This window comes from Sminthopsis crassicaudata, chromosome 5, assembly GCF_048593235.1.
Source record: "Sminthopsis crassicaudata isolate SCR6 chromosome 5, ASM4859323v1, whole genome shotgun sequence".
Lineage (NCBI taxonomy): Eukaryota > Metazoa > Chordata > Mammalia > Dasyuromorphia > Dasyuridae > Sminthopsis > Sminthopsis crassicaudata.
The window spans coordinates 203,712,171-203,735,298 of NC_133621.1; the positions used below are offsets into that span (position 1 = coordinate 203,712,171).

Below are 23,128 nucleotides of genomic sequence, written 5' to 3' on the forward strand. Positions count from 1 at the left end.
ACATACACAATGATGGCAACATAGCACCTTCCTGCAAGTAACAATCATAATGTCATAAGACAGTTATTTGTTCCTTTGGGGAGGCATACAAGCTTGCTGAATAGATTATTTTTTATTATAAAACTTATATCAATTTCATGGAGCTACTTTTCACTGCAGCCACTTCAGAAAAACGTGTGAGCAACTCCAATTTCAGTAAACTGGGTTTCATTGTCAGTGTTATTTCACCAGAGTTGTTATTTGGATGCACTATCTGCTGAGTTCTTTTACATAAGAGTAGTTTGTCTTTCAAATTGGATTATGTGTTGTATAAAAGCATGCACATTCCATGTGCCAATATTAAATGGAATCACCTTTGCAAAAGTTTTTGTAATTTCTTGGTCAAGAATTATAAAAAGAAAATTCTGGGTTCTACAAATTTCCTCCATAAACAAGATAGTACATTACCTCAAAGTAAAACATACAGCAACAAAAATAAATTTATGGTAAAGCAGTTGTGCTCTTAGGACAACTTGAGAGGAACTCGGTAGAGATCTAATCTTCAGAAATAGAGGTTTGGCCTGCATAAAATGAAATCATCTCCAGGCAGACTCTGCTAAATCAACAAAAACAAGCTCTGGAAGCATCTGAGTCAGAAGGCTAACTCGGCTTCAGAAACATATACCTTATGGATTGTGTAGGAGTAGAACACCTGAATAGAAAAAGATTGTACATCCCACTGCAGTCATGAGATGCCAGCCCCAACTGTGCTAACCAGATTTAATTCCTGGATGTGGCACTTGTGAGAAGGAGGGAACACAGATCTGGTGAGGGACAGAGATTCTGCTGGCCATAGTTGATCCAATTGATCCAGGAACCAGATCAAGAAAACACAGTATTAAGGACTGTTGGATTACCTTAAAGTTACAATCAAAAAAAGAATCTTAAGAAGAATTTATTAAGGAAATTTATCCTGAAAATCTAAACTAAGAAAGCAAAGCAGAAATGGAAAAAGTCCATCACAAATTCCAGGAGGAAAACATAGAAATATCATACGCACGCTTCAAAGATCCCAGATTAAGGAGTAACTATTACAAGCAAAAAGAGGAGGAAAAAAAAAAATAATAACCACACATTTAAATACTGTGAATCTACAATCAGGATCACATAAGACCTAGCAGTTTCTATATTAAAAAACTGTAGGTCCTGCAACATTATATTCTGAAGAGCAAAAGAGCTACAATTGCCATCAAAAATGGCTTACTCAGAAAAATTGAATATAATCTTGAATTATAAAAAAGATAGATTCTTAGTGAACTGACTTTCAGGTTTTTGAGACAAAAAGAAGACTCAATGAAAAATTCAACATATAAAAGTCAAGAGAAACATAGGGCAAATATTAAAGACCAATTAAAGACTCAACAAGGTCAAACTGTTTACCTCTAAAATGTAAAAATGTTTACTCCCCCCCAAGTTACTGAAGAGTTTGAGACCCCTCAGTTACCCTCAACTTGGTTTAACTTATTTGCTTAAACCAGAGAGGGATAGCTTATATGCTACAGTTTCTTGGAGTCACAGATGGGAGGGGGAGAATCAGATACACATGAAAACAGAAAGCAGTACTTTTCAGGCAGCTCTCATACCAGAGGTACTAGTCTTCCCTGAGCACCTTCTACTTCAGCTAGTAAAATTATAATGGTGGAAAACTTCAATTTAATTAATTTAAACCATAATAAATGAAAAAGGTAAGGTGTTGAATAAAATTTCAGAAAATTTAGATGTGACAGACTTCAGAAAATTTATGAAAATTAATAGAAAACTAGTCATATTTCTCATTTTTATGGTACTTTTGCAAAAATTGACCTTGAATTAGGAAACCTTACAAATGCCAAAAATCAAAAATACTAAACACATGTTTTATGAATCACAATGCAACAAAAATCATACTCAAAAAAAAAAAAAAAATGGACTGAGAAGCAAAAATTAAAAATTATTGAAATCAAAATAAATCCAAAAGAATGGATGGATCAAACAACAACAACAACAACCAAAAAAAAAAAAAAAAAAAACCCTGAAAATTTCATTAAATATAAGGGCAACAAATAAGATAACATGCTAAAAATTTTAGCATCTTTAGGGGAAATGTATGTATATATGTATATGCACAAATATGAATGTGTTTACATGTATATATATAAAACACTATTCAATAAAAGATCAACATATTGCAAAGAACTAAACTAAAAACTAAATTTTTTTTTAAATTATAAAAGATAATAAATTTTTAAAATTCCAATTAAGAACCTAAGGAAAAAATATTGAAAATTAGAGATTAAGAAAACTGAAAACCAAACTAAAAAAGAAGTTATAAATAAAACTAGTTTACTGGGAATATGACAAGAACAATGCAAAAAAAAAAAAAAAAAATCACTAGGATATGTGATTTTTTAAAAGAAAGTCAAATTGACTATGTCTAAAATAAGCAACAAAAAAAAATGCTCAAATTAACATGAGGACTTAAATAGATTATCTCCAAAAAATATATTAAGCAATATAAAAATGAGTTATTCAGAAAAAATCATTAGGAAAAGATGGAATCACAAGCAAACTCTATTAGATTTTTGAAAACCAATTAGTTCTAATGCTGTAAAAGTTTAATTTCCTTCACATATTAGCCAGCATTTCCATTATCTGGAGACAGTTATAGTATATAATAATATCTTCCTAAAACATGGAGTCTAGAAACAATTTTAATAATTCAGAAGTGGTCTGACCAAGACAGAGAACAGTGAAACAATCACCTCCCCAACCCTGAACACCAATTCTTCTCTTAATGTAGCCTAAGATTGGAGTTGCTTTCTTGGTTTCACATCACTCTCGGGTCATATTCACAGCTTTTAGTACACTAAAAAGATCACATCTTTTTTAGGAAAAATGTTGTGGAAAAATACCTACCCAACTTTATATTTGTGAAGTTGATTTCTGGCACCCAAAAGTAAACTTCTATAACTTATCTCCATTAAAATGTCTTCTTATACTGTATTTAGTATTCTACAGTATCAAGATATTTTTGAATACTAGATATTAACTTGAATAGTAAAATCCTAAAAGATATTAGTTACCCATCATAGCTTTGTGACATCTGGAAATTTGATAGACGTGCCATCTCTTTTATTATCCATATCAGTGACAAAAATGTTAATCAATATAGGGTAATCACATAGCCTTAGAACATTCTGCTGGAAATCTTCTAAAATGATGTAAATAAATAAAAAGATAGGTAGATATATTACAGACATTTGGATTCTTTGGATCCAGGCATTCAAGTAATTCAGAATTTGCCTGAGGACACAATCATTTCTCCATTTTTATTCAGATGAATCATCACATTTGAAAAATATTTTGTTAAAATCTAGGTAAACTATGCCCACAGGGTTTATCTGATGTGCCATTCTCATAGCTTTGTTACTTGTTTTACACTCTGGGTAAAAGAAATTATTTCTCTCTTTTATTAGTAGCCATGAATTTTCCTTCTTATTTCCTCATTCAGAAATCAATTCCCCATAGCTTATTCAGTCAGTCTTCTGAAGGCCATTGCTGATGCATGATTGTCCAAATCCTCAGGGTACATATTTTTTGATCTTTGGTGGGACCCCAACTAGAAAACCTAACAAAGAGAATCTTATCTAGATGGCATTCTCACCCCACCATTGTTCATTGTTCACTGACTGGATAGACATGGATGCTTTTGTATAAACAGGTAGAAGTAGCTGAATATCCTCATATCCTCAGCAAGAAGAGCTGAAGCCTTCAATCCACCTTTCTCCACTCCCTCCCCTAATTGTTAAACCAATCAAAAGCTGATTTCTATCCTCAGGTACATGTCCTTTTCCCAAAGTTTTTTGAGCATTCAATGTTAACCAAGGTTCATCTTTGATTTCCAGAGTGCCACTGACTTCATTTTATTAAATATTTACTAGCTGATTATTAATTACCCAGAAATTGTCTCTGGGAAAACTCCATTTGTCAAACAGAACAAGGCACAACTTCTCCAAATATCAGTTTTCTAATCTGTAAAATGGAGTAGCAATACTTAAACAACTGCCTCACAGAACAACTGTGATGAAAACACTTTGTAAATTCTGAAGGATTATACAAACATAAGTCATTAGTGCTCACATTCACACTATATAGAAGACATATGTTTCATGTTTGACTGCTTTATTTCCAGTGGAAAAAATAAGTTAATACCCATTATTCAACTTTTTCTTTTTAATCCCATGGAATTTTACTAATATGCCTCCTTTAAAAAGTAAAGTAGTAGGTGTAGTTAGATGGCACAGTAGATAGAGCACTGACCCTGGAGTTTGGAGGACCCGAGTTCAAATACAGCCTCCGACACTTAATACTTTTACTAGCTGGGTTACCCTGGGCAAGTCACTTAAACTCAATGGCCCTCTGGGGGGAAAAAAAAGGCAAGACGAGACAGAGGTAAAGTAATCATTTCAATGATATTCTATTAAAAATTCCAAAAGTTATTTTCCATTGTTCTACTTATAAGGCCAACTAACCTCAGGATGATTTCGAGGGGGTAAACGTTCTCTTGGAAGTCTTTCATAATCATAGCGTCCTTCAGACCATATATCATCTCTTCTATATGCCACTAAAGAATAAAGAGCAAAAAAGAAGCACTAAATCATAACTGTATACTTATTAGAATAAACTAAAGAAACTCCTTAACCTAACAGTCAACATTCTCTACAGTATAACTCTAACCTATCTTTCCAATTTTTTATACTATAACCCTTTTACATACTTGATGATTCATGCAAATTCGACTATTTAACCATATTTCTGCATAACCTTATCCCACTTTTGTAAATGTGCTTACCAATGAAATATGCTTCATAGACCCATCTGACTGCTTGAGTCTTCTCCAACTTTAAAGGTCCAGATATATTGCTACTACTGCCTATAAAACTTTAAGCCCTCCACAAATCAATGCACAATCACACTTATTCTATATTATGATTATTTGTATATTTGTGTTATTTCCTTTGCTAAATTGTAAACTAAAAGAAGTCATTTCTTAGTAACCCATTTTTTATTTCCTCATTTCCCCAAACCATAGCCAGTACAGTCTTACATAGGGTATATGTTTATACTACATTGGATGGAAGAGAGGCTATGTTTTTTCCCAAGAAAATTTTTGTTTAGCATAAGTAAAACTGAAGTGAAGTGTATGATCAGAATTGCTTATTAATGTATGTATATATAAATATGTATATTTGCTTTCCAAGAGACACTGTCTTAGGGGTATGAAATATTGGAAAGATAGTATATATTTGATCAAATTTTTTTTTATTTGTTGAACCAAATTGCAAGAACGAAAAAATAATGAAAGAACAGAAATGATTTCTTTTCCTACTCTGGAGTAAGAATCTTCTAGAAAATGCAAAGGAAAAAGAGTGGTCCTTGGGTACCAGGAAAGTAAATTTCTTTAAAACAAAGATTAGTCAAATAGCTTGCCTTCTCTATCCAAAAATTTGTGAATATTTAAACTTCCCCCAAAATATCTGTTTATAAATTTTCCAAGAAGTGGGAAGATTATGAAAACATTTATATTATAACTTTCTAAAGTAAATATCAATAAAACTTAAAATAATACTGAAGTCTTGGATGAAATACTAATTTTATATAACTAAAAATACTAATGTTAAAAATGAACTTTGCTAATTTGTCACCCTTCAAATTAAGAGCACTTACTTGTATCTTTTCAGGAATCAACAAATTCCTATGGAAAAGAGAAAAAGTACAGATTTAAATAGTTGCTTCTATACAAAGAATTAAACAATTAATGTAATTAAATAAAAGCCACAAGCCACAAAAAAACACCTTGCCTTAAACTCCACAGCATTAAAAATATAAGACAAGATTCTGACCCTAGAAGGCCACTTATAATGAATGAATGAAAAATAAATTTAATGAAATTAATAGAAGTTATAGAATTTAGGGACACATTAAAAAATTTCAACTATATTAAATATTTTCCTTCTTATCAAAAGTAAATGGCATCTTAAATATACAGCTTCAAATAAGTCTTGCTTGATATTTACAACCACTAATCACTTAAACATATTCAAGACAAAAAAATGATCCCATGGCAATATTACAAAATTAACCAATTAACTTTGCATCTCCATCACCTTTATATTTTAAATATAGAATTGTCCTTAACAGACAAATTATTTGATACCATGGTTTTTCAAAGCCTTATAAATTTCCTTTCAACAAGTCAATAGTCAATAAACATTTATTAAGCACCTACTACATGCAAGGCAGTGCAGTTAGCACTAGGGATACAAATATTAAAAAAGAGAAACAGTCTGCCTCTCAAAGAACTAATGATCTATTTGTAGGGGAGACAAAACACAAAAGAAAACAAAGGGGAGAGTGGAGAAGGTACTCACTGCAGGAATGTAGAGAAGCTAATGAGAGATGATTAACAAACTAAAAATGGCCACATAAAAATACGTTCCATATAACTAATAGTAAGGAAAATGGGAAATGGGAAAACAACTCAATGGTTAAAAAAAAACAAACAAACAAGTTTTTACCACATAACCATATGGCAAAGATGATAAAAATAAATAAAAATCAATGATAGAAGACCTTTGGCAAGAGTAAGCACAGTGATGAATGTGGAAATATATTTAGAAAAATGTTTAAATTATATCAGATTGCTTGTAGTCTTGTGGAGACAGGAAGTAAAGGAAGTAGGGAGAAAAATTTGGAATATAAGATTTTGTAAAAGTGAATGTTGAAAACTATCAACATGTATTAGGAAAAATAAAATACTATTTTAAAATATTAACATTAATTAAAATTAAATTTTAATACTTTTTTTAAAAGAGTAAACATACTGATATATAAAGATAGAGTTGTGAAATGGTCCAACTATTCTAGGTTTCAATTTGGAATTATTCAAGAAAAATGATTAAACTGTCCATACTATCTTGCTCAGAAATACCATTACTGGATAAATACGTCCAAGGAATTCAACAAAAGAAACAAGGAAACAAAGACCCAACAAAACATTTATAGAAGTAAAGTTTTACATCAAGAAAAAATGGTTAAAAACACTATGGCAAATGAATATAGCATAATGTCATACAATAAACAATAATAATTTAGGAATATAGGAAAGATTTGTATGGTGAAGTAAGCAAACAAAAAAAATTACACAATGACAACAATCATATCAACAAATCAAAACTCACTACAAACTCAAAATTTAAGAGTTGGCAAAGTGTCTATCTAGTCTAACCCATGTATTTTTGTCATTGTTCAGTCATTTGATCATATCCAACTCTTTGTGACCCCATGAATCCAGCACACTGGGCTCTAATAAGCCACAGTGATGAGACTGCATACCAGGGCATACACCCCAAGTTCCGAAAGAGAAACTAGGAGACCCCTGAATTAGCCCTGAGAGCAAGAACAACTGCCATCTGCCAGCTCTGTGTCAAAGGCTGCAGAGAAATTAATAATGAGAACTGGTTGGAAGTCATTAGATTTAGGAACTAAGAGGATCCTTGGTTACTCTGGAGAGAGCACTTTCAGATCTTCACCCTTTAATGTCTTTTTCTTTAATATCAGAGTCAACTTATACCTATCCCGTCTATGTATTCTCCTAATGAAAGACAAGTATCATCTTCCCATATAAGGATATAAATAGTTGAATCTTTAAATAATGTTTTGTTTTTTCTTTCCTATTTACCTTTTTATGCTTTTCTCGAGTCTTGTATTTTGGATCAAATTTTCTGTTTAGTTCTGGTCTTTTGAATAGGAATCACTGAAAGTCCCCTACTTTTGAAGATTCATCTCCTCCCCTGAAAAATAATGCTCAAATTGGGTAGTTGATTCTTGGTTATAATCCAAGATCCTCTGCCCTCCAATTCTTTACTATAGAAGCTGCCAATTCTGACTGTGGCTCCTTGACACTGCAATCTTTTTTTTTTTTTTTTTTTTTTTTTCCGGCAGCCTATAGCATCTATCCTTGACCTTATAGTTGTGGAGTTTTACAATAATATTTTTTTAGAGTTTTCCTTGTTAGATCTCTTTCTGGAGGTGATCGATGGATTATTTCAATGACTATTTTACTCTCTGGTTCTAGTATATCTTGGCAATTTTCTTTGATGATTTTCTTAAAGAATGCTGTCCAGGCTCTTTTTTTGATCATGGCTTTCAAGTAGTGAATAATATCTAAACTGTCTCTCCTGGATCTATTTTTCAGGTCAGTTGTTTTTCTAATGAGGTCCTTTACATTTGCTTTTATTTTTTATTCTTTGTAGTTTATTTGATTCTTGATGTCTCATATTTATTAGATTCTATTAGCCTAGTTCTAGCTTTTAATGTGATTTTCTTCAATTATCTTTTTTAACTCCTTTTCCATCTGATTAATTCTACTTTTAAAAGTGTTTTTTCAGTGGACTTTTTTTGCATTTGATCAACTGCATTTTTTTAAGGAATTGTTTTCCTTTTCTAAGCTACATACCTCATTCCTTTCCCCAATTTTTCTTCCACCTTTCTTGTTTGATTTTTAAAAATCTTTTATGAACTCTTCCAAGAAGGTTCTTTGGACTTGAGCCCAATTCATATTCCCCTTCAACATTTCATGTGGGCACTTTGTTCTCTTCTGAGTTGGTGTTTTGGTCTTCTCTGTTACCATAGTAGCTTGCAATGGCCAACATTCTTTTTTGTTTCTGGCTCATTTTCCTTATTTTTTCCCCTACTTCGTGATTTTTAAAGTTAAGCTCATGGGACACAAAAACAAGTTTCTTGTGCAGCTGTGAGCTTTGGCTTTGAGCACATGAGCCTCTTGTGTTTGTTGTTTTGTCAAAGCATTGAGAGTAGCGGAAAAAAGTTGTTTCATACCATCTCTTTGCAGGCTCCATCATTCCAGACTCTGTTTGGAGGTTTCGTTTCATGTGGTTTTCAAGAGGAAACTAGGAAAGCTCAAGCAGCTTCCTGGCTTTACTTCACCATCTTGGCTACATCATCCCCCCTTCCATCCTTCTTTTTTAGTGGAAATTGCCCCCCTTCCTCATTATTCAATAAATTCCAGTAGTACTCATTTTCTCTAGAATCAAATACAAGAAACTCTGTTGCTGTTCAAAACCCTTTATAAAACTAACTCTTTTTTCTTTCCCAACCCTTCCCCACTTTCCAGTCTTCTTATATCTTATTTCCCACCACAGTCTTTGATCCAGGGGCATTGGAATCCTTGTTGGGAGCATGAACAAAACATTCTATTCCCTTGGCTCACTGTCAGAATATGTATGATTACTTATAAATTACAATGTACTCATATCTATCTATCTATCTATCATATTATAATAAGAAGCTATGCCTTCTTTGTTGTTTTATTAATTTGACAGGTACTTTTATTTGAATTGTTTTGTTTTCCAAATACATGCAAAGACAATTAAACATTTACATTTTCAAAACCTTGTGTTCCAAATTTTTCTCACTCTCTCCCTCCTCTACTCCTTCCCCCCCAAAACAGAAGCAATTTGATTAAATTAAACATGTACATTCTTTATTGAAACAAGGCAAATATTCTATTCATCCCTGATTTGTTATTCCATAATTGGTGGCTTTTTGAAACTTCATTTCTACTCAAGCTTCCCAGAGCACTGAAGAATATTACTGAAAAATTTGAAACCATTTGCTGAAGTTTTTCCCTTTACTACTCCTCCACATCTCACATCATTCAGGGATCTTCTTCCATGATGTCTTCTTTCATTCCATTTTGGGATGAAGAGATTGCCTTTCTCCTTGTCATGGCAAACCTTTCTAGAGACGCACCCTTGATTCCATTTCTACCCAACTTTTCCAGCAAACTGTCTTTCTCTTATCTCAACTCTCTCCTGTTTTACTGATTCCTTCCCTATTACATACAAATGTGCTTATGTCAAATACAGGAATAAATAGAAAAAAGGTAAACATGAATGAATAATGATAAAGGACTAAAAAAAGAGGAAAAGAAAAGGAAAGAGAATATTTAGACAGAACCTATCATGTGCAAGACAATGTGCTAAATGATTTAGAAATATCTCATTTTCTCTTCACAATAATCCTGAGAGGCAGGTGCTGTTATTATCCCCATCTTACAGTTAAGGAGACAGAGGCAAAGAGGTCAAGTGATTTGCCTCCAGACACATAGCTAATAGGTTCCTGGGATAGAATATAGATTCAAATCTTCCTGACTACAAGCCTAAGAGCTCTAATGTGATACCTAGATGATGATGATGTGTGTGTGTCCCCTCTGGGCCCTAATATCATCAAGGATCACAAAGGGGCTTCAATTAGACAACATTTGGAGTGGTTCTTTTATGTTTTAATGATATTAAGAAAAGAACAGAAAGGAAAAGAGAAACATATGGGGGGCAAGGATGGGGCAAGTTGCAGAAAATTATTTCACAATCAGGTAGATATCTATTAAACAAGGAGAAGGGGGTAATTGGAACAGGTGACAATTGAACCTCTCATCTGAACTAGTTTTAAAAGGAAGAATATACATACCTGCACATACACTTACACAAGTATAGAAATATATTTCATTCAATAAGGAAATAAAAAGAAAAAAGGAGAGAGGGGAAATTGGTAGGAGGAAAAATAAGAACTAAGGAAGGAAAAAAAAAAAGCTCTTTCTGAAGTGGTAAAGATTAGGAATTTTGCAGGAGATCCTCATATATGGCAAGAGCAAGATTATACAATGATCAATTCTGATAGATGTGGCTCTTTTCAATAGCAATGTGATTCCGGCCAGTTCTAATGATCTTGTGATGAAGACAATCATCTGCACCCAGAGAGAGGACTGTGGGAAACGTATGGATCACAACATAACATTCTCATTCTTTTTATTATCTGTTTGTATTTTGTTTTCTTTTTCATTTTTTCCTTTATGATCTGATTTTTCTTGTGCAACATAATAAAAATGGAAACATATATAGAAAAATTGCACATGTTTTAACATTTTTGGGATATTTGCTGTCTAAGGAAGGGGATGAGGGGAAGGGAGGGAAAAAATTTGGAACACAGTTTTCCAAGGGTAAATATTGAAAATTATCCATGCATATGTTTTGAAAATAAAAAACTTTAATAAAAAAAAAGATTAAGAATTTGAAGAGTGGATAAATTATTTCAATTATTCCAATCACATATAAATGTGAAAAAGTACTATTGTGTTATAGAAAATCATGAAAAAACTTAGAATATTTACATTAGTTGAAATAAAAAGAAGTAAATAGAAACAGGAGAAATAATTTCTACAATGACATCAATATGATAAAGACAAACAGCACTGAAGGAATTAGGAGCTCAAATCAAGCATAATGACCAATCATTATTCCACAGAACTAATAATGAAACATGTCTCTACCTACTGATAAGAGAGACAAAGGACTCAGAGTAAAGAATGAAAGTAATATGTGTATGTGTGTGTGTGTGTGTGTGTTTGATATGGCCAATGTGGACAATTGTTTTGATTTCCTAAATATGTTGGTAATGGAATTTGTTTTTCTTTAGTTCTCAAATTAGGGAGGGATATTTGAGGTAAAAGAGTGAAAAGGCAGATTTTTGCTGATGGAAATATGTGTGTAGATATATATGTATGTAGTAGCATGTATGTGTACACACACACACACACACACACTCTTTAAGGAAGTTGAAAAGTTCCTACAAAAATGATGCAGAAAATGCTGAATCCTAATGGGAAAATCCAAGAAAAACTCACAGTAAATCTTTTTTCCAGCCCAGCTCACATACAGAGACAGAGGTCTGAGGACACAGGCCTGAATAGGATCATGCCACTCATCATCATCATGTTAGTTTAGGAAGTACTTATATATCAATACAAAAGTACAAGTGCCACCTGGATCTCAACTGCCTATTGTCCAGTTTCAGGGGTGAGATTGAGAATAGATTGAGGAGACCAGTGCTTACAAGTGATGTCCTGCATCTACAAAGGAAGAGATTTATTAGCAACTAAGCATAACTAGGGTAGGCTGACAATGTTGAAATCTAGCATCAGTCTGCTCTTATTTAAATCCAAATCCAAGCTATAAACTTACAGAGTTCAGAACAAAAAGGCAGCAATCAGACTTGCCCTGGAACAAATAAACTCTGAGAGAACTCAGTATCTCCAAGAAAGCAGCAACAAGACCAGCCCAGGAGACCTTCCTTTCTGAAGTCCACAGAGCCCAGCCTTGACATCATATCTGAAGTTAGGAAGTAAACTAGAAGAATGAGCACACAAAAAAGGAATCCCAAAAAATGAATTATTATGATAGAAGAGATGCTCAGAACACAAATGCAGGAGAGTGACTCCAAAACATCCACAAAGAAGGTTGCAGAGAAAAACAGATTGGGCATGAAACAAAAGAGTTTAAAAAAGTTAAAAAATGTTTTTTACAAAATGAGAGCACTTGCGCAAAAAATTAGGAGAAAAAAGAGTTGTGTTAGAAAGAATTAGGGAATTAACAGCCTAGCATACAACAAATTCCCTGAAAATTAGAATGGATCAAAAAGAAACTAATATTTCCATAATATATCAAGAAATATTAAAACAAAATAAAAAGACTGAAAAAATAGAAGTATAAAATATCTTACAGCAAAAACTGAGCTAGACAACAGATTGAAGAGAAACTTTAATAATTAAACTATCTCAACGCCATGATCAAATATTTCAGGAAAACTCTCCAGATCTCTTAGAAACAGAAAGCAAAGTAGAAATATAAAGAATCCAAATAATAATAATAATAATAATAATAATAATAATAATAATAATAATAATAATAATAATAATAAATTAATTTAATTTAATTTAAAAAAATATATAAAGAATCCACCTTTCAGTTTTTGAAAGAAACCTGAAAATGAAAATGAAAATCCCAGGATTATGATTACCTATATCCAGAGCTTTCAGATGAAAAGAAAAAAATCCTGCAAGCAATCAGAAAGAATTTAAAGAGTGAGCCACAGTCAGGCTCACAAACAACTTAGCAGTCCCAATATAAAACAGCAAAGAGCTTGGCATGCCACATTCCAAGTACCAACGGATCCAATAACTTACCTAACAAAACTGAGTATAACATGGGGTGATTCAGGCCAATTCCAATATACTTGTGATGGAGAGAGCCATCTGGATCCAGAAAGAGGACAATGGAGACTGAATTTGGATCATAACATAGGATTTTTACCTTTTTTATTGTTTACTTGTATTTTGTTTTCTTTCTCATTTTTTTCCTTTTTGTTCTGATTTTTCTTATGCAGCATGATAAATGTGGAAATTGTATAGAAGAACTGCACACATTTAACATAGATTACTTGCTGTGGGGGAGAGGGAGAAAGAGGAGAAAAATTCGGAACAAACTATCTTTGCATATGTTTGAAAATAAAAAACTTTTATTTAAAAACTTAGTATAATTATATATGAAAGAAAATTGGATTCTGAACAAAACAGAAGACTTCTTAAGAATTCCTGATAAAGGGGAAGTTAGACAGCACATTGGATAATGCAATGACACTGGAGTCAGAGAAGACCTGAGTTCAAATCTGGCCTCAGAAACTAAACACTTCCTAGCTGTGTAACTTTGGGCAAGCCATTTAACCCCAAAAAGAATTCCTGATGAAAAGACTAAAGTTGCACAGATACTTTGAAGTTCAAATACAGGAGTCAAGAGAAACAGAAAAAGGTAAATACTTTTTTAAAAAATTATTATTAATAATATTTAATTTTTCCAAATACACTCAAAGATAGTTTTCAACATTCATCTTAGCAAAACCTTGAATTCCAAAATTTTCTCCCCTTACCCCTCCCCTTCCTTTTCTCCTAGACAGCAAGCAATCTGATATATGTTAAAACATGTACAAGTAAATACCTTTTATTAGGACAAACTGCTTACATTCTAATATGAGGAAGATACAATGTCCCCTCTGAATCCTAACATAAAGTCATAGAGATTCAATTTAGATTAGGCCTGGGAGTGGTTTGGTTTTTTCTTGTTATCTAAAACAAGAATGGAAAGAAAGGGGAAAAGGAATATAGTGAGAACAAAAAGAAAGGAAGGTAAGGGGAAATAATCTCACATAATTGGGATATACAAATATAATCCATACAAACAATGATGAAGAAGTGGGGATAGCAACTGAATTTCACATTCATCACAATTGGTCAAAGAAGGAAAGAATACAAAGACACACAACTGGATTAATTTGTACCCCAAGGGAAAAGGAGGGAAAGGGAGAATCCCCGGCAACAGGAAGAGTACTTTAGGAGAAGGATTAGAAGGAAGTAAAACAAACAAAAGAAAGCAAACATTTTCAAATCTCTTCAGTGGTTTCAACTGGAGGAAAGCTGAATAGATTATGGTGATAATGTAATTCAATATTGTGGATACTGTAAGAAATGATGAATAGGACAAAACCTGGAAATCCATGAACAGGGGAAAAATTTATACAACAAAATAGTAAAAAAACAGACAATTCTGAAAAGACTTAGAAACTCTGATCAGCCTAACAACCAACTACATTCCAAAAGACTAAAGATGAACATTCTACCTCCGTCCTGATAGACAAGGGAAAGATTCAGAATGCAGAATAAGGTGAGTGTATATGAATGAAAATATATTTTTCAGTCACGTCCAACTCTGTGAGACCCCATTTAGGGTTGTCTTAGCAAAGATACAGAACGGTTTGCTATTTCCTCTTCTTGCTAATTTTATTGATGAAGCAACTGAAGCAAACAAGGCTAAGTGATTTGCCCCGGTTCACAAAGTTAGTAAATGTCTGAGGTCACATTTAAACTCAGACGCTCCTACGTCTAGGCCTGAGCCTCTTGAGAACTCTATCACCTGTCCCAAAGACGGGAGCCTGTGCTCTATTTTGCCACCTTGCTACCCATTTGGGAAAGTATGCAGTGCTTTAAATAATCCTCGAGCTACTCACTGCTAAAACGTCATCTTTGGATATCACCATCCCAAAGGGCAACAAAAAACATCTGGCCTTATCGGGGCCTCAAATGTTGCCCTCTGTAAAATGTGGCAACTAAGTGACTCAGTTAATAGTCCCCTGGGTTCAAAAACTACCCCATTCATCATTTCTTGGAGCATCACCAATAGTGAATCCCCTTTGTATGTCATAATCTGTTCCGCTCCTCCCCTCCCCCATTTATTTCCCCTTTTGTTTGCTGCCTCAAAAAGTTTAAAAAAAAAAAATGTTTGTATTCTATTACTTAAAGTCTGTTTTCATTAGTGCTAACCCCTCCCGGCAGATCTGATATCGAATCCGGCATCACGCTAAGTAGCCGAGTCACCCTGGCTAAACCACTTAACTTAGTAACAGCACTCACCTCACAGGGCAGTGGGGAGGATTCAGCGAGATCATACTTGTAGAAGTACACAGTATATAATCGGCGCGATCCAAATGCCTATTTCCTCCCCCCTTTGTAAACGGAGAACTGTGGGACCCGATTCTAACGTAACGTGATTGATTTCGAGTCTCCTCATTCTCCCTTCGAGTTCCTGGTTAGCTTGTTCGCGCTAGTTTGGTTTTGTGGGGGATGGGGGATGGAGAGAGGGGGAAGTCAGGAGATGAGGGGAAAAAGAAATGCCCCCCCGCGGGGCTGGACCAACGCTGGAGGGCCCCACAGCAGCCTCCCTTCCTCCTGGCTCCCTAGGGGTGCTCCTGGCTTAGGAACAGAAAGGATTATCCCTGTATCCAGGTCTAACCGACTATCCCGCAACCAGCTTACAGAAAGACTCACCGCCACCCGCGATGTTATCCGGGGGAACCAGCCCCACGCACACTGCCACTTCCTCCAAAAGCAGAGAACCTCGGCCGCCCGCGAACTCACAGGAAACCGTAGAGGGGTGTACCACGCTCCCTAGAGCATCACATCCGGCGCGCCAGCAATTACGTCACGCGCTGCTCAGCCAGAAAGAGCTTCGGCGCTTGACGTCGTCAGGAGAGCGACGCGGCCACAAAAAGAAAGAGAAAGGAGTTGCTGTTGGCTATTTGTCTTTAAGACACCTGTCTTGCGGTTTTTGAGGCTGCTGTTTGGAGCGGAGGAGGTGAAAGTCGTTTGGATCTCCAGGAGTGAGGAAATCGCCTCGGACTTCGCGGCGCCTTGTGCTGTGAGCGAAAGGTAAATCCTGCTTCGCTTAAGTTAAGACTACTGTGTGTCACACCCCTCGTCTGCCATTCTTGTGCATTTACTCTCACCGCCTTTCAGCAGGATTTTAAATCCTTGCTAAGTCTTGGACGCAGAAGATCCAGTTGAAAAACTTTTAAAATTACCTCTAAGTTACTTGGAGCTTTGAAGCTAGATTCGAAAAATAAAATAAAATGCAAGCCTGTTTATCACTTCGCTTTTCTAGTGTCATAGGCTGCAGCCAATGGAACAAACATGAGTTCCTGGAACAATAATATACCTACGCGAAATATCTCACTATCTCTATTTTTTAATTAAAATTATGAATTTAATTGCAGTCTCATTAATTGCAGCCATCGGAGACTTCACTGTGTAATTTACCAACAAGGATAATGCAACTATATAAATGCCTGAATATTTTTTTTAATTACAAGCCTAATAAAGCTATGCAATGTAACATGCAAGTTAGAGTTCATAAATGTACTAGTTACTGTGCTAAGATGATCTCGGTGATAATCACAATAATTGCATTTGATTCGCACAGCAACCTTGGAAGTGGTTGCTATTACTATCCCCCTTCTACACAGAGGAAGAAACTGACACAAACAGAGTTAAATGGCTTGGTCAGGCTCAAAATATGGTTTATATCAAAAGAAGGAATAATTCTGGATTCACAACTGAAAGAGTGAGGAGATATTGATAAGCTTTCCTGGGAGGAAACTAGGTACTTATTGTAAATTAGAGTCAGTATGTTTCAGAGGCAAGACTTGAACTCGTCTTTGTGCCTGACCCCTAAGATGAAGGGCCAAAGATATAGACAAGGAGATATAAAGATAAGGTCCTTTCCAGTGTAGTTGAATACTCTGTACTTTTTAGGGAATCTTAGTGTTTGAATATTTCAATTACAAATAGCTAAAAGATACATTGAACTTAGAACCAGGATGTAGATTGCTTCAGTAACTTATCCCCAGCCAGTAAGCATAAGAGAGAGGTAGAATTTCAAATATGTGTCGGGTGGTCACAAGTAAGTTAGAATTAGGTGTCTTACCAAGGTAAACCAGCTTATAACTGGAAAAGGTAGTTTAAAAAAAAAAAAAAAAAAAAACTATTCCTCTCCTACTTCCTGCCAGAATTACAGATGAGGAAACTGAGGCAAGATGTATTAAGTGAATTGCTCAGGGTTACAGCTAGTTAGTATATGAGACCAGCTTTGAATGTCTGACCTGGCATTCTATCTCCTGAGTTACCTAACTACCCTCAAATTTCCTTATACAAGCCTAAATCTTCCTCTCTTTAATTACTACTGGTTGCTCCTAAATTTAATCTCACTTCTATATGGCTGGCCTGTAGTTACTTGCTACAACTCTCATGTTCTGTTCCTCCCAAGTTTTTCCTCCAGATTAGATATCCTTGATCTGTTTAATCAGTTGATTTACCAGACATTTATTAAATACATTGAGGATAAAAAAAATCAGCAATGACAATCCTTCCCCATGAGTTTATATTCCAATAGAGGAAAAAAGAATCAGATGAAAGAAAATTAAGGAAGGAAAATTCACTTTCACCTACAGGTAGGTTATTAAAGAAGACATAGTACATATGACATCTGAATTGGCCATTAAAGGAAAAGAGGAAGTACAACAGATAAATATTAGAAGTCTATTCCAGGCATAGTATAATTGCATGAATGAAGGAATAGAGGCAGTAGTAGGGGGAAAAAATTAAAAGGTAGAGAATAATCTAGGTTTTACTGAAATGTACAATCTGTGAATAAGAGATAAGGAGAGATAATTGGGGTTTTTTTCTTGAATTTTAACAACCATCAAATGAGATAAGCATTTCCATATATAATGCAAAAAAAAAAAAAAAAAAAAAAAAAAAAAAAAAAAAAAAGGCCTATATCGAGAGAACCAAATTTACAACAGGTAATACTTCTCCCAATTGTATATAAAAAAGGCAACATATTCTTGGAATTTGTGTGCATGATTGTGTTTCCCAATTATCTTGCTTTTGTCCTCTTCTATTAATTTTTTAAAAAATTCTTCAAAGATCCTCTTTTCTATCTTCATTTTTTCATTCTCCTTTCTACCCTCCTCTCCCCCAAATTGAGAAAAATTGTTGTAAACAAAATTCTAAATTCCAAATAAAGGTAGAGTAGTTTGGACTTTTAATAAATTCCTGAAGGAATCAGGTATGAAACTCAAAATGAGCTCACACAGAAGCAAGAGCATAGCTTTATATCACCTTTTTTCCCAGCCACAAAGGCCTTCCCTCATCTCCCCAATGGCTGGGGGCTTTCCCATGCCTCCTACAACATATCTCTTTAATACATATATTGTATGACCATTAAAATGAACTTTAACTGCTCCTGGGGAGGAAAAGTTAATATTTATGAAGCAATTAAGCATAGGTACTCTAGCTAAGCTATAACTTTTGTCCTACTTTCAATTTTTTTTTTTTTTCAACACTACACAACTAGTTCTGTCCAATTTTACCTAGTTTCACCTAGTTTCAGGAGCTTCTCCTGTTCTCCTTTTCTGGATTACTTCTGATTCCAGACTTAGTTTTCCTCCACTCTAAGAACATAACTGTTTATTCTCATAAAAGCAAAAGAAAATCTTCTGTCTGCTGTAACTAGAATTTTTGGCTTTTTCAGTCAGTTTCAATCACATTCAACTCCTTGTGACTCCATTTGGGATTTTCTTGACTACAATATTGGATTGGTTTGCCAATTCTTTCTCCATTTCATTTTACAGATGAGGAAACTAAGTTATATACAAGATTAAGTGACTTGGTCAAAGTCACACAGCTAGTAGACTCAGAGGACAGATTTGACTCAGGAGGATGAGTCTTCCTAATTTCAGGCTTGGCATTCTTCACTGTGCCACCTAACTAGCATTTTTAGCACTATTTCAAAGAACAGTGAGAATAATGGATCAAAGTGTTACATCCTATCTTATTAGAAAAGTCTTTATCTCCATTACATATAAAAATTATGTTAAAAATAGAAACAAATTACCACAGTGATTGTGTCTGAAAACATGTATCTTGAATTCATCCTCTCATTCTCAGGAGTTACTTAGTGTGTTTCATCATAAGGCCTCTGAAATTATGGTTCATCATAGACAAACTAAAGAAAAAAACAGTTCTTATGATTTTCTTAATTGATTTTCTTTACAATGTTATTGCATAAATTAAATAAGTTCATACTATTATTCCCAGGTTTTTCTGAAACCATCTCTTATTTCTTAGATCACTCTAATATTTCTTTGTATTTTTATACCACAATTTGTTCATTGAATTCACTCATTTGATGAGCATTCCCTGGATTTCCAATCCTTTGCTACAACAATATTAACCATCATAAATATCTTTCTTTAATCTCTTGGGGAATAATCCTTTCATTAGCTATTGTATCAATATCATTAGGTCAAAGTTTAGTGGCTTTTTTTAGGTATGAGTTTTAAATTGTTTCACAGATCATCTGTATCATTTTTCAGTTCTGCCAAGTATATAAGTATGCTATCTTTATATAGCCACTCCAACAATTATTTTGTTGTAGTTGCCAAAATTATGACAATCAAGTGGAACCTCAGAGTTGATTTACATTTCTCTAGTTATTAATTGTAATATTCTTCTCTAAAATGTAATCTAATCTGGGAGCAGGTTTCTTGGAGGGCTTCTGGGGGCAGCTTTCCTTTCACACTGAGTATACAATAATCATTATATCACTAGGAAACCATTATTTGTTGTAGGAATAAATCAATGCTAAACTAGATTTAACCATTGTCTCCTCAATTCCACTTAGTGCCTTGTTTCAAGTTCTGACCCATAACATCTCCTTGTAGGATCAGATCAATCATACTGAACCATTCTAAATTAGATAACTATTGTCTCTATCAATTCCACTGACTTTTAGCACCTTGTTTCAAGTTCTGGCCCATAACAATGATTTGGAACATTGTTTTCATATGCCTGTTAATAGCCTGAATTTCTTCCTTTGCTAACAGCCTGCTCATTTCTCTTAAGCTTTGACCATTTTCCTATTGGAAAGTAGATTTAGGGTAAAATAGGAAGGGAACCTGCACATAGCAGTGGCTTTCCTAGGTAGGAATACTTTCCCAGATTGGGTAGTTAGTGGAGGAAAAAGAAAATTGAAGAACCAGAAATAATCCTGAGTCTCAGATCTCAGGTGAAAAGCAAAGAGCTTATAATTCTGCCTCTGCTCTGTTGACCCAGAGCTTTCCAATTGACTGATATCTGGGGAGTCCTGTAAAAATCTTGGTCATATATGAAGCCAAGTGACAAAAAGTAGTCTGATTGCTGTCTCTCTGGTGTGAACTCTACAAGTTAACAGCTTATCCCCAAGATCCTGAAATAGCATAATACTCAGTATTCCTTTAATAAATAACAAGGTTCAAGAGATAGTTCCTGGACAATTTAATTATTTTACTAATAAGACCAGCACATTATTAATAAAAGGATTTGTTGGTCTCTTTGACCAAAAACTATTATGGAGACAGGCTTACAGTTTCTATAACCTTTGAAGAGTTTATATACACTATTTAATGAGGGACTAAGAGTGACCTCATATCACCCTTAGTCAGAGAGACTTAATTCTAAATCCAGACCATCCTCAACCTTGGACAATCTATTCAAAGAATATATGACCACCTAGCCCTGAACAGAACACAATGCCTGCTCCACCAGGCTAGGATCTTAAACAAGGAAATTAGACTAATGTCACTATCAGCCATGTCCTTCAAGAGACTGAACTTTGTATAATCAGGACTTTAGAAGAAAGGGAAAATTCTGGATCTCCCCAAATAACTGATTATTAATAATTATTTCTTTCATCCTCAAAAAAGAGTAACAGAACCAGTCCAGACCTTCTCTCCAGATATACCAAAGTTCCTGACCCTGCAAATCCATAATCGGAAAGTAGATTGAAAGAATGGGCAAACAACAATAACAAAAAAAAAGGAACCCTTCCATAATGAGCTACTGGAGTGATAGGAATGCACAAGACACAAATGGAGAAGAGGAGAGTAATTCCAAAACATCTATAAGTTATTGCTTCACAGAAAAATACAGCTCGAATACAGACTCAACTAATATTATTGAAAAAGAAGAAGGAAAAAGTTGAAAAAAATTCAAAATTTTTTTTGTTACAAATGAAATGAAAGAACTTGAAGAAAAGACTAGAAAAATGAGTTATGAAAGAAAGAATTAGAAAAGGAGTTAATAGCTTGGCACAGTTACAAAGCTGTTCCCGAATAACAACTCCCTAAAAATTAAAATACACCAAATAGAAGCCAAAGCCTCAAGAGACAAGAAATATTTTTAAAAACTCAAAATGTTGGGGGTGGGGGGAAGTATAAGGTATCTCATTGCCAAGACAATTAACTTGGAAAACAGATTGAGGAAAAAATTATTATTGGACTATGTGAATGCTGTGACCAAAAAAAGCAGGAAAAAAAAAAAATTAGGCAGATTTTTTAAGACCTAGAAACAACCCATCTAGCACCTGAAAGAAATCCCCAAATAAAAACTCTTAGGAACATCATGACTAAAATCCAGAGCTTCCTAGTCAAAGAAAAAAAAAAAAAATACCCCAAGGAACCACAGTCAGGATCACCCAATTCAGGAGGGTCCACAATAATGGAACAGGAAACTTAGAATATGATATTGCAGGAGGCAAAAGATGTAGGTTTACAGTCAAGAATAACTTAGGAAAACGAAGTGTATTAGTACAGTGTCATGGCATATGATAGGTGCTTAATAAATGTTTATTGACTGATGGTAGGAAGAGCAGGGCAGAAAATGGACCTTTAATGAAATAGAGGACTTCCAAGTATTTCCCATGAAAACCCCAGAGAAACTTTGAAGTATAAACATAGGCATGAAGAGAAACATAAAAAGGTAAATATGAATGAAGTATTAAGGATAAACTGTGTTTACATTAAAATACAGGAAGATAATACATGTATCCTCTCTAATCCTCTTCATCATCAGGTCCATAGAAAGAATCTAATTAGAGAAGGCCTGAGAATAGTTCCATTATATCTTTGTGATATTGAGAAAAGAATGGAATTTAATTGGATCTACATTGTTTTGAAATGAATAGCAATAATAATAAATTTCTCTTTGATAAAAAATACAAAAAAATTAGAAAAAAGCGAAAGAGAAATATATAGTGGTTTGAAGGGGGGAAGGAAGAATAGAGGAGATTATCTCCTATAATGAAAGCATACAAATTAAACATCTGTATAACAAGGAGGAAGATGAGGGCGAGCAGCTGACTCTTTGACCTCACTTTCATCTAAACTGCTCAAAAGAAGGAAGAATAAAACATACACGAAATTGGATACAGAGATATATTTTACTCAACAGTGAAGTGGAAAGAAAGGAGTAGGAGATAAGAGGAATGAAAGCAAAACAAAGTTTGTTTGAATTTTCCCCCCAATAGATAGTATTTTATTTTTTCTTATATGTAATAATTACTGTTAATTATATGTAAAGACAATTTTAAACATTCATTTTTTTTTAATTTTAAGTTCCAAATTTTCTCCCTTTCCTCTCCCCTCTTTAAAACAGGAAGCAATTTGACAAAGATTATGTATGCATAATCATATAAATCATATATCCATATTGGTCCTCTATAGTAGACATTAGCAAACTATGATCTAAGAGCTAAATCTAGTCTGGCATTAGAAACAGGACCATATTACAATAGTCTAGACATAAGGTGATGAGCGCTTGTATAAGATTGGAAGCAGTATCAGAAAAGGGGACACATACAAGAGATGTCACAAAGACAGAACTGACAGGACTTGACCACAACTTAGATCTTGGGAAGTTAAAGAATGAGGAGAACTATCTAGGTTGTGAGCCTGCGCAACAGGGAAAGATAATGGTATTCCCAAAAGTGAT

At 34.2% G+C, this 23,128-nt stretch overlaps 2 protein-coding genes across 12 annotated transcripts in view; one reads left to right on the forward strand and one right to left on the reverse strand.

The window, feature by feature from the left end:
• PPHLN1 (periphilin 1) overlaps positions 1–15,946 on the reverse strand; it is a 169,284-nt gene extending 153,338 nt beyond the window's left edge. For all 8 annotated transcript variants that reach the window (XR_012482519.1, XM_074269575.1, XM_074269574.1 and 5 more), the window contains exons 1-3: positions 15,809–15,946; positions 5,746–5,773; positions 4,551–4,642 (exon numbers count right to left, since the gene is read on the reverse strand). Coding sequence is in view for 7 of the 8 variants with exons in the window: in XM_074269575.1 (XP_074125676.1) it covers positions 4,551–4,642; position 5,746 (93 nt within the window). In the remaining variant the exon portion in view is untranslated. The remainder of the gene's footprint in view (positions 1–4,550; positions 4,643–5,745; positions 5,774–15,808) is intronic.
• Positions 15,947–15,989: 43 nt separating this feature from the next.
• The window catches only part of ZCRB1 (zinc finger CCHC-type and RNA binding motif containing 1), a 32,051-nt gene continuing 24,912 nt past the window's right edge, over positions 15,990–23,128 (forward strand). For 3 of the 4 annotated variants that reach the window (XM_074269577.1, XM_074269576.1, XM_074269578.1), the window contains exon 1: positions 15,990–16,189. The gene's annotated coding sequence lies outside the window, so the exon portion shown is untranslated. The remainder of the gene's footprint in view (positions 16,190–23,128) is intronic. The other variant, XM_074269579.1, reaches the window with a different exon arrangement.